The sequence below is a fragment of the Rattus rattus genome, chromosome 2 (assembly GCF_011064425.1).
Source record: "Rattus rattus isolate New Zealand chromosome 2, Rrattus_CSIRO_v1, whole genome shotgun sequence".
Lineage (NCBI taxonomy): Eukaryota > Metazoa > Chordata > Mammalia > Rodentia > Muridae > Rattus > Rattus rattus.
The window spans coordinates 46,133,023-46,144,293 of NC_046155.1; the positions used below are offsets into that span (position 1 = coordinate 46,133,023).

General features: G+C 48.8%; 1 protein-coding gene across 1 annotated transcript; it reads right to left on the reverse strand.

Moving 5' to 3' along the window:
- Nucleotides 1-678: 678 nt before the first annotated feature.
- On the reverse strand, nucleotides 679-6,700 carry LOC116893814 (steroid 17-alpha-hydroxylase/17,20 lyase). The gene is made up of 8 exons (XM_032895529.1): nucleotides 6,370-6,700; nucleotides 4,655-4,790; nucleotides 4,270-4,499; nucleotides 3,295-3,381; nucleotides 2,754-2,969; nucleotides 2,277-2,446; nucleotides 1,514-1,617; nucleotides 679-1,120 (listed from the first exon to the last, which is right to left on the reverse strand). The coding sequence occupies exons 1-8, from the start codon at nucleotides 6,664-6,666 to the stop codon at nucleotides 837-839; spliced, it is 1,524 nt and encodes a 507-aa protein (XP_032751420.1). The 5' UTR covers nucleotides 6,667-6,700; the 3' UTR covers nucleotides 679-836.
- Between the last annotated feature and the right edge of the window lie 4,571 nt (nucleotides 6,701-11,271).

Consider the following 11,271-nt stretch of genomic DNA (forward strand, 5'->3'; position numbering starts at 1 on the left):
TCTTTGTCTCTTGTTGGCGCTCCTTCAACTTCGCTTTGGAAACTTAGCCAGGCAGGGTCGTAGTCTCTCTTGCCTTGGGACCTGTGAGCATTTCATTTCATCAGAGGGGAAGGACCTGATTGTTGACCATTTGACGCTGGTCTGGCTGGCACTAGGATTTGGCCTCTTTCTAGGCAAAAAGTCAAAGGTCAGTTTCTTCCAGGATGTTTAGAACTTCACATGTAGGCTGGTCCCTGGGAAGGTTTAAAGATGCTGGATTCCAGCTGGGGAGATGAGTCAATGTACTTTCTGTACAAAACCTTGACAACCCGAGTTTGAATCTCTAGAATGCACACAAAAGCCAGAAACAGTAGCACAGGTGTCTGTAATCAGAGCATACCCCCACCAAGAGATAGAAGGTAGGGAAACTCACCTGAAGTAGCGTTACCCACAGAGGAGTGAACAATAGCAGAAGATACCCTGCCTCAAACAAGATGGCTGCCACATGCACCACAGAGCGTGCATTTGCCTGCACTCACATACACATGAAACACACACACACACACACACACACACACACACGCACTCACACATATGTGCACACATCTTTCTCTACTACACAAAGTAAATAGTCCTTTTTTTCAGTCAATGTTACTGAATAAGCAAGCGAATGAGTAAATGAAAGGCGGCTCAGAGATGTTTATTGGAAAAACTTTAATTTATGTGTATCACCCCCCACTGCTGCCAACTAGAAAATGGGGTAGGAAGGAGGAGGACCGTAGGAGGCACTGGGACTAGCACCTCTAAGATTGTACTGTGGGCGTCCAGGCATGGATCGGGGATGTTAGTTGTGGCCTCTAGGTGCTAACCTCAGCCTGTGCATCCTTCCATGCCTGACGCACCGTGATCTTCACTTTGAAAGGGTCGATCAGAAAGACCACCTTGGGGTCACCCTCCAGGCAGGGCAGTTGTTTATCATCTGACACATCCAAGTCAAACCTCTGCAGTAGCAAGGCCGTGAAGACAAAGAGCTCATGACGGGCCAGAGCCTCTCCGATGCAGGATCGGGGACCAGCTCCGAAGGGCAAGTAACTCGGCGTGGGTGTAATGAGATGGCTTCCTGTTGGATCTAAGAAGCGTTCTACGGACAAAGGGAAGTGTCAGCCAGGGGCCAAGCTTTTGGCCAGGGAAGCTCGACCTGCTTTTAGGGCATGAGGAAGCAAATATTCAGGAAGGATGTCGAGGGAGGAAGAGGAGTCCCCAGGGGAAAATGCCCCATCCAGGAGAAGAGGGACAGGCCTCTTGGGAGACAGATGCCTGCAGACTTCCCACAGAGGTTATTTGAAGAGAGAGTTGAAAGCCCCATCTGTAAAGAGTCTGGGGCAATCTCCAGTAGGATGACAGGCCTATGGGGTTGCAGCCAAGAGGTTTCTAGTAGCAAGCTTAGTGGTCAGGAAGGAGCGCTGTCCCCGAAGAGCAGAATCCAGGCTGGCTGTGTGGCCCAGAGGCCAGTATGGGGCAGAGGAGGACTCACCGGGCATGAACTGATCTGGCTGGTCCCATTCATTCTCATCGTGATGCAGTGCCCAGAGATTGACGACCACATGTGTGTCCTTGGGGATGGTAAACCCTCCAATGCTAACCCAGACAAGGAGACAAAAAAGGAAGATTGTCCTCTCCTTTCTGCTCAGCTCTACATCCCCACTTGGGGGTTGGGGGTGGAGAACACTCCCCCATTCTCAATCATGCCTTTCCCTCAGCTTCTGACTTCTGCCAGGATTGCATCTAGATCCAGCCTTAGCCATTGCCTATCAACCCTACGTATGTGGACATTTCTGCTAGTCAGCACATGGGTGTCTGTTTCAGAAGCTGGTGCACATGTATGTGCATGTGCATGCAGGCATGGGTGTGTGTGTGTGTGTGTGTGTGTGTGTGTGTGTGTGTGTGTGTGTGTGTGTGTGTGAGAGAGAGAGAGAGAGAGAGAGAGAGAGAGAGAGAGAATATACTACTGCCCTCTGATGAGATTGGACATTGATCACCCAGTCCTTCAGCCCAGACCTGTGTCTCCCAGGGTAGCAGGAAGTTTAGAGGGAAGCCAGATGCTGATGCCGATTCAACTTAGTCAGTGGGTATCAGTGGAGGTAGATAGAGTAGCTAGGGCAGGGTGATTGACAGTGGTAGTCACTGTTTGACTCTAGGTGGACCAGCAACTAAGGCCAAGTGGAACATGTCTGAGGAGCAAAATGGGCTAGCCAGTGGCTACATCCTAGGCTGATATCTCGGGAAGAAAGGCGTACCTGGAGTCAATGTTAGCCTTGTGGGGGATGAGCATGGGAGCTACCGGCCTGATACGCAGCACTTCTCGGATAGTGGCCTCCAGCATGAGGAGGTGAGACCGGTCATTGAAAGTCGGTGTTCGGCTGAAGCCTACGTACTGGTCAATCTCCTTTTGGATCTTCTTCTTCACCTGTGGGCCAGAACCAGGTCACATGACCAGGTTGTTCAAGTCTAAGAGAGACATGGGCTTAGCAGAGCCCAGTGGTCATACCCAGAACAGCATGGAATGATTCTATCCAGTGATGGCTCTGTAACCTAGGCCTTGTTTCTAGAGGATAGGTCAACTTTTACCCAGAACCAGAGTCAGCCACTGCTTGTGTGAGAGCTAGAGAGGGCTCTGGTTACCTCTGCACAGAAGAATCCAGGCATTGCCCCCTGCCCCCCCAAATGGGGCTATTTGGATTCTACAGGAAGACAAGAGTGTAGGAGACACTCGCCTCGGGATTGTGCACCAGGAAAGCCAGGATCCACCTGAGCACAGTGGAAGTTGTCTCTATGCCCGCCCCGAAGATGTCTCCCACCGTGGCAAGGATGTGCCTATCTGAAAACACATCTGGGTCCTGGCCTTCACTGCTGTTGTTGTTGTCTGAATTCATCTTGGCTTGAATCAGAATGTCCGTCAGGCTGGAGATAGACTGACTGTCGAACTTCTCCTGTGGAGAGAGACAGTGAGAGAGGAGGATGAGGAGGGAGCCTCACCTCCAACATCCCTGTTACAATCCAACCTACACCAGAGACACAGCAAGGCTTCGTGTGCTTGAGAGTGGAGGGGTCTGGGATAGCCTTGGGCCTTCTTCTATGTCTCCCTAAGAACCATTTCAGTTACTCACTTCCCCTCTCCCATTTATTAATAGGTCTCTTTCTAGCAGTTGCCCATTATGTGACAGCCCCCTGACAGACTCTAGGGATCTCACGGTGTCCAAAATACACCCCAGTTTTGTTCTCTCACCTCATAGTGGCCTCTGCTTGATCACTTACCCTGCACTTTTCAAATATTCCAGTCAGTACTTCATTTCGAATTTTGGTATAACCCTTTATCGCCTCCAAGTCTTTGTTGGGAAAAATCTGGAAACAGAAGGAAACGTCAGATCCATCTATGCAGTTAGGAGAATCCTTTCTGGGAGGTAGCCTTTAGCTTTCTGTTTGAGAAAGTCTCCACACCAGTCTGGACCTTTATCAAGGAACACATCGTAATGAGTTTACCATGGACAGGAAGGACAACTTTAATGTCCTCAATGGAGGACAGGGTGGAGTCCTCGTGTCCCCAGTTCGATTCAAGACCTGACAGCATTGTGCCCTCCCTTACCCTATATCAGACTTGAGACTGAGGACTTGGACAAATTCCTCAAGTGGGTTAAGCCTGTGTCTGTCTCTCATCAGCACTGTGAGGATCATTGGTCAAACCTCCAGGGGGAAGCCAATGATTGACACATATAGGGTGCTTAGTGCTGGCAAATGATAATTGGAAAAGAATGTCCATGAGTTTTTGTTTTGTTTTGTTTTCGGGGCTGGGGACCGAACCCAGGGCCTTGCGCTTGCTAGGCAAGCATTCTACCAAGGAGCCAAATCCCCAACCCCCGGCCATGAGTTTTAAGAATACAGGACATTAAAAAAAGAGACCCAGAAAGGCACCATGGTACACATTTGTAGTCCTAGCACTTGGGACTTGGAGGCAGGAGGATCAAATAGTCAGAGTCATTCTCAATTGTGTGTGTGTGTGTGTGTGTGTGTGTTGTGTGTGTGTGTGTGTGTGTGTGTGTGTGTATCCCGAGGCCAGTGTGAGTGTCTGCCTGGAGGGTAAAAATGCCGACCAAGACCAAGCATCTGTAGTTGTATGAGGCAGACCAGATGACTGTGGGATGAGTTGGAAGAGAAAGATATTCGTGGAAACTGAAAATACTGAGGACACTGTCCCAGTGGGATCTGGAAGTAGAGGGGTGCCTTCATTCTCACCGTCAACCATGGGAATATGTCCACTAGATTTCTGTCGCTCGAGGCATCCACGATACCCTCAGTAAAGGTCTTTATGGTGGTCAGTTTTGGATCCTTTTTCTCATAAGAGATGTTGAAGCAGATACCACAGATGATGTTGGTTACTGACATGAAGATAGGCGTGGACAGGTCTATGGACTCCTTGTCGTGTGCCAGCATCATATCACACAGTGACTTGGCTTCCTGACAGACTGACAAGAGAGGGAAAGTGGAGTGGAAGGATCAATCAACCCTGTCTCCGCTCACCGAGATCTTAAAGAGCCGATGGTCACTTGATGTCAGCAGCCACCCAGCATCCTTTTCCTCCAGCCCCCTAGCCCTAGGGTGAGGTTAGCCTTTCACTCACTTAGCTTCTCCAGTTTCTGGCCATCCTTGAACAGGGAAAAGGTGCTGAACACCAGCTTCCGGTGCAGGTGCCAGGAGCTACCAGCATCTGCAAAGGCCACGCCTTTCCCTTGGTCCGACAAGAGGCTTTGAATCACCTTTGGAGAGCAGGCAAAGGCTGTAGGCAAATTCCCCAAGCTCTCAGACTCTGCAGTCCTGAGCGCTATGAGCTCCCTGTCCCTCTCTTACTTAGTAGGACGGCCCTAAAGTCCCTGCTAAAATTCCATGAAAGGCAGTATAGCGAGAAGACAGAAAGAACTCTGGGTTTGAACGCAAGAGCCCTGGGGTTCAGATCATTAGTAGAGTGCCCCCTGGGCCTCTCGACTTCGGTTTTTGACCTGGAGGGTCAGCTGTGGGTGGGATGAGCTAGGCAAGCCTGTCCTAGAGAGGAGGAGGAGGAAGAAGAGGAGGAGCAGGAGGAGAAAGAGGAGGAGCAGGAGGAGGAGGAGGAGCAGGAGCAGGAGCAGGAGCAGGAGGAGGAGCAAGAGGAGGAGGAAGAGGAGGAGGATACGGAGGGACTTCCAAGACAGCTCTGTTTTTGCCTTCACTCCCTAGGCTGCTAAAGTCACAGAATCTCTTTCCACTGCTGGGCTGTGCACCCAGCCTCAGACCCTCATTTGGAGACAGCATATGTTTTATCTTCCCAGGTTGGACTTAAGCTTGGACTGTCTCCTCTAAAAGACACAAAAGCACAAGCATATAAAGTCTTCCTCCTACATCCCGCTCCCCCAAAAAACCCCCCTGGCTAGTCTCTCTCTGCCTGTCTCTGTCTTTGCCTCCGTCTCTGTCTCTGTCTCTGTCTCTCTCTTTCTGGTTTTTGTTTGTTTGTTTTTGGAGACAGGGGTCTCCCCGTATAGCATTGGCTATCCAGGAACTCACTCTGTAAACCAGGCTGGCCTCAAACCCACAGAGGTTTGCCTGCCTTTGCCTCCCAAGTGCTGACATTAAAGGCATGCACCACCATCACCTGGCCCAGTTATTCCTTTGCTTCTGAGAGGCACCCAAAATCTGGGAGACCCGGTAGTCGGGCAGCCAGTCTGGCTGACTAGCCCGCAGAAAATGAATTGATTTTGGCCCGTTCAAGGCTGAGGCCAGTAGTCCTCTATTGGGGAGCTCAGGGAAACACTTGCAGCAGGGACATAGCACAGGTGGTATTCGTAGGATGGCCCCTCAATAGTCAGCACGAAGAGGTCAGACGCCCCAAGGTACTACTGTATGTCCCTGTCCCATCTCTCCCTGTAGTATCCCCCAGCTATCTGAGAGCTGAAGCCATATGATAAGAGAGACTGCAGTCTTAGCCCTTCGTGAGGCCAGCTGCTTCTCCACCCATCTTCTGGTGGAAGATGCAGCCACTGCCCGATTTCCCAACAAAGTCACCCTGTTGGCGGACTTTAGCTCTGGATCTGGGCTAAGAAGGGCTTTGCCTGCATGTTCTAGAATGATTATCGTATCACAGAGGGGAAGGGAGATGGTGAGGGGTTTGCAGGCTTCTCAGCTCTGCAGGTCCCGCACCATCTTGCTGGACAGGCCATGCAAGAGGTCTCCCTCTATTTCCTCCCACCCACTTTACAGGCTTGGTAGGGTCTTCAAGGAGTGGTCCCGCAAGTCTGATTTTGAAAGAACTAAGAACTGTACAACCCCCAGGGACTGAGGAAGAGGAGGGCTGGCACTGCTTACCATCTGGGGACGACCAGAGAATTCTTTTCCCTTCTTGATGAGCACCTCCCTGGCCAGCTGATAGTGGCCGATCATCACTGTAGTTGTGGTACCCAGGCGAAGAGAATAGATGGGACCATACTTTTCCTGTAGCTTGAAGAAGTTGACATGCATATGACCACGTCTGGGGAGAAATGGCAGACTGCCCACCAGGGGCAGGGATGGAAGGCTCCTGGGGAGCTTGGCACCGGGCGTCTTTGACTTGACCCAAAAGAAATAGGCTAGGATGAGCAGCAAGAGACCCACAAGTTCCCACATGGCAGCCAGGTGTAGGCAGATGGCCAGCTGTGGAGCGGAGCAACTTCAACCAAGAAGGAGGGCTTTTAAAGGGCGTTTCTGATTGTCACCTTGACGTCGCGTTATCTCTTGGCCTGAAGAAGTTTATCTTGGAATGGATTCAAGCCTGAGTCTTCAACCAGAGAAGGCAGAGGAGAGGGAATGGGAGAGGAGAGGGAATGTGACCTCCTCAAGGGCTGGCTCAGATTCAGGACGAACTCCTAGAGGAGGAGCTGGTAAAGGAGCAGAGAGTTGGTCCTTTCCCTGGGGCTTTTGCGCTATGGATCCTCCCAGAGGCAAATGCTATCAGAGTGAGATCAAGGTTTTAGAGTCTGTGCGCTGTAATGTCAAAAGTGCTGTACGGTTAATAATTACTGCCATCAGGTTACAGAGACTGCAGTCTTACTATCTGACAGTTGAGGAGAAAGAGATCTTCAAGGGTTAGTCGGCATAAGGTCACACAAGACAGTGGTGCTAAGAACCCCGAAGTCCTAGGTTTTTGTGGCCGTTCAGATATGCAGAACATCAACATAGGAGCCATTCAGATCTTAGTTCAAATCTAGCTTGGACACTTTCTAGGTACACACTCTTGAGTAGGCTATATAATGTTTTCTGGAAATAAACCATTTTGTTATGCTACTGCATATAAAACATAAAATCAGTCATTTAAACCCTTTGACTAAGGGCTGGAGAGATGGCCCAGCAGGTGAAATGGCTTGTCACTCTTCCAGAAGGCCCGAGTTTGATTCCCACGCGGCAGCTCACGATTTTCTGTAACTCTGGTTCCAGAGTCCAGTGCTGCCTTCTGGCCTCTGAAAGCATCACGCACACACGCACGCACGCGCACACACACACACACACACACACACACACACAGTGTGTGCCTCCGTACATGCAGGTAAAAAGCTCGTGCATATAAAATAATAAAACACCAGTTAAACGTCATGTAAAATACCCAACTAGTATCTTAAAGAAAAAACCCACAGAGTAGCATTTTAATTGTCATTTGAAGAATTATCACATTTGAGCCATCTCTCGGTCTATTTAATCATTTTTAAAGGTGCATTTTGGGCACGGTGTAGCAGTGCTCACTTGCAATCCTGGCACTCAGGAGGCAGGTACAGGAGGGGCGGGGCCAGCCTCAGTTTCATAGGGAGTTTAAAGACTATGTCCCACTCAAAATCAACAACAAAACGTTTACATTTTAGGAGTATAAATCTTTTTTTTTTGGTTCTTTTTTTCGGAGCTGGGGACCGAACCCAGGGCCTTGCGCTTCCTAGGCAAGCACTCTAACCACTGAGCTAAATCCCCAACCCCAGGAGTATAAATCTTGTGGGCAACGTTACACCACTATAAACACGAGCTGCTTCCAAAGCCTTCTCCACCTCAGGCAGACATTAAGCAGCAACTCTCCAATCCCCCCCCTCCAGATTCAGACACTCCTACACTACTTTTCTGCCTATGAATACTCCTTGTTTTAGTTCCGTTGCTATTGCTGTGATAAAGGCCATGACCAAAAGCAACCTGGAGAGGAAGGAGCTCTTTGACTTACACTTCCCAGGTCACAGTCACTGAGAAGCCAAGGCAGGAACCTGCAGGCAGCGGCTGAAGCGAAAACCATTGAGCAGTGAGTGACACTCGATGGCTTGCTCCTCGTGGCTCGCCCCTCCTTCTTATATAACCCATACCACTTGTCCATGGGTGGTACACCTGGGTGAGCTGGGCCCTCCCACAGAATTATTAATTAAGAGAACGCTTCCACACACTTGCCCACAGGCCAATCTGATGAGGCAATTTCTCAGCCGAGGGTCTTTGTTCCCCAGATAGGTCCGAGTTTGTGTCAAGTTGGCAAGAGCCAACAAGCACTTTGAACCCTTGACATCGACACATAAATACGTCACTATGTAAACATAGTTTTCCCCTTGCTGACTTATCTCCAAGATCTCATCTTAACATTGCAAAATACTAGAAAGCTGATTGAGAGAACTTTAAAAGTTCCAAGGCCTTTAGAAAAATTGACATGGAAATCCCACAGTGTCAGCTCAGGCATGGTGGTGCACACCTTTAATCCCAGCACTCAGGAACGTGGAGACAAGAGGATGTCTGTGAGTTTGAAGCGGGCCTGGTTTACACAGTGAGAGTTCTGGGGCAGTGCCAAGGTTACACAGTGAAACTGTCTCAAGTAAAGAAAAGAAAAGCCCAGATTTTCTTTAACTGTTTCTTTTAAGTGTGAGATCTGTAAAGTCAGAAATAAGTTACACACTTTCTTCTTACTCCAAGAGAGAAGAAACAGGGCAGTCCTAATCAAATCAAGTCAAAACCCAAGTCCAGGAGCGTGAATATCTCTGACACCGGCATGCACCATATTTTGGACTCCAGAGGGCTCCATTTCTCCAGTTCTGTGGTTTACAGCACACGCAGCTTGTGTCCTATACTCAGGCCAGCCCCATTCCACAGCCGCTGTTGTGCTTGGTGACCACAGTACTGGCATCTTCTCTGTGTTGGGGTCTCCACTGGACCTGAGGCAGCATCATCACTGGTCGCCTCTTCCAGCCTTTCTTTAGGGACTCCATCCTTGCCACATAGCGAGTGCCAAACCTCATCTGTTCTTCATGACTCCTCCATGACTTCAAAACCAGTGCCAGGTAGGGGACTTGTGCATACTATCAAGTTTGGCTGTTGGCATGAGATGCAGGCTTGGCCCTCTCTGGACCATAGTTTCTCTGTGTTGACCCTGATGAGATATTCCCAGGAGATTTCACATCCATGATGCTGGCTGCTCTCTTGATCACAGCAAAGCAAAGTTGTCACTTTAGTGACACTGGGTTCTCTCTCTCTCTCTCTCTCTCTCTCTCTCTCTCTCTCTCTCACTCTCACTCTCTCCCTCTGTCTGTTGTTTGGGGTTTGAAGAGATGTATTTTTTTTTTTAGATTTATTCATTTATTATATATAAGTACACTGTAGCTGTCCTCAGATACACCAGAATAGGGCATCGGATCTCTTTACAGATGGTTGTGAGCCACCATGTGGTTGCTGGGAATTGAACTCAGGACCTCTGGAAGAGTAGTCGGGTGCTCTTAACCACTGAGCCATCTCTCCAGCCCGATGTATTTATTTTCATTTTATGATTATGAGTATTTCCCAGCTTAAGCATAAGCTCAGGAGTTAGGTAGCATTGCACTTCTGCCTGCAGAAGCAAAAGTAGAGTGTCAGACCCCAGGGACATGGACTTACAGACGGCTGTAAGTTGCTATGTGGGTTCTGAGAGTTAAAACTAGTTCTCTGTTAGAACAGAAAGAATTTTTAACTTCTGAGCCATCTCTCCAGCCCCAAGGATCTCCTGTTAAGCCCAACTGATTCTTCAGCTCTAGTTGACCAGACATCACATAGTCTTAATTCAGGATATCACATAAATGGGCCCTCTAGAGTCTTTACCTCCTTCGGAAACTGCACAAGCCAGGCCTCCACCGACTGCATTGCTCTCCTGCTGAACGGAACATTGAGTTCTAAGCACTTAACATCTACTCTAGCCCAACGTTCAACACCATCACAATCCTCCCAAAAATATAGGGTCAAGACTGTCACGCCAATACCCCACTCCTGGTACTGGCCTTCGTCTCCATTTGGCTTTCACTGTTGTGATAAAGACCATGACCAAAATAAACGTGTGAAGGAAGGGTTTAATCCAGTGTACATATTCCAGGTCACAGGCCATTGAGGGGAGCCAAGATAAGAACCTGGAGATAGGACCTGAAGCAGAAACCTTGGAGGAGTGTTGCTTACTGGCTTGCTCTTCATGACGGGCTAATCTTACTCGTTGGTTTGTTGTTTGTTTGTTTTGTTTTTTTGTTTTTCAAGAGAGGGTTTCCCTTTATAGCTTTGACTATCCTGAAATTCACTTTGTAGACTAGTCTGGCCTTGAACTCAGAAATCCACCTGTCTCTGCCTCTAGAGTAAGAAGATCAAAGGCATGTGCCACCTCCCAGTATCATCTTATCTTTTTTAAAAAAAAAAGGTTATTTGTGTATTTATTTATTATTTATATGAGTACACTGTCACTGTCTTCAGACACACCAGAAGAGGGCATCAGATCTCATTTCAGATGGTTGTGAGCCATCATGTGGTTGCTGGGAATTGAACTCAGGACCTCTGGAAGAGCAGTCAGTGCTCTTAACCACTGAGCCATCTCTCCAGCCCCGTATTACTTTCTTATACCATCTGAGACCACCCGCCCCATTGTAAGCTTGACCTGGCAATACAAAGGAAGAAATTCAACTCAAGGGTCTGTCAAAAGATGTCTCAGAACTCAGATCCTTGGAAAGAGCAGTGTGTCTTCTTAACCACTGAGCCAGCTCTCCAGCCTAAGACCATTTTTTCTTTTTTCTTTTTTTTTTCGGAGCTGGGGACCGAACCCAGGGCCTTGCGCTTGCTAGGCAAGCGCTCTACCGCTGAGCTAAATCCCCAACCCCTAAGACCATTTTTTATGACATGATTTTACTATCAAATCCCAGATGGTCCTGTTCTTGGAATCCTCGGTGCTGAAATTCGGTTGTTTTGTTTTGTAGGTGCATTGGTGTTTTGTCTGCA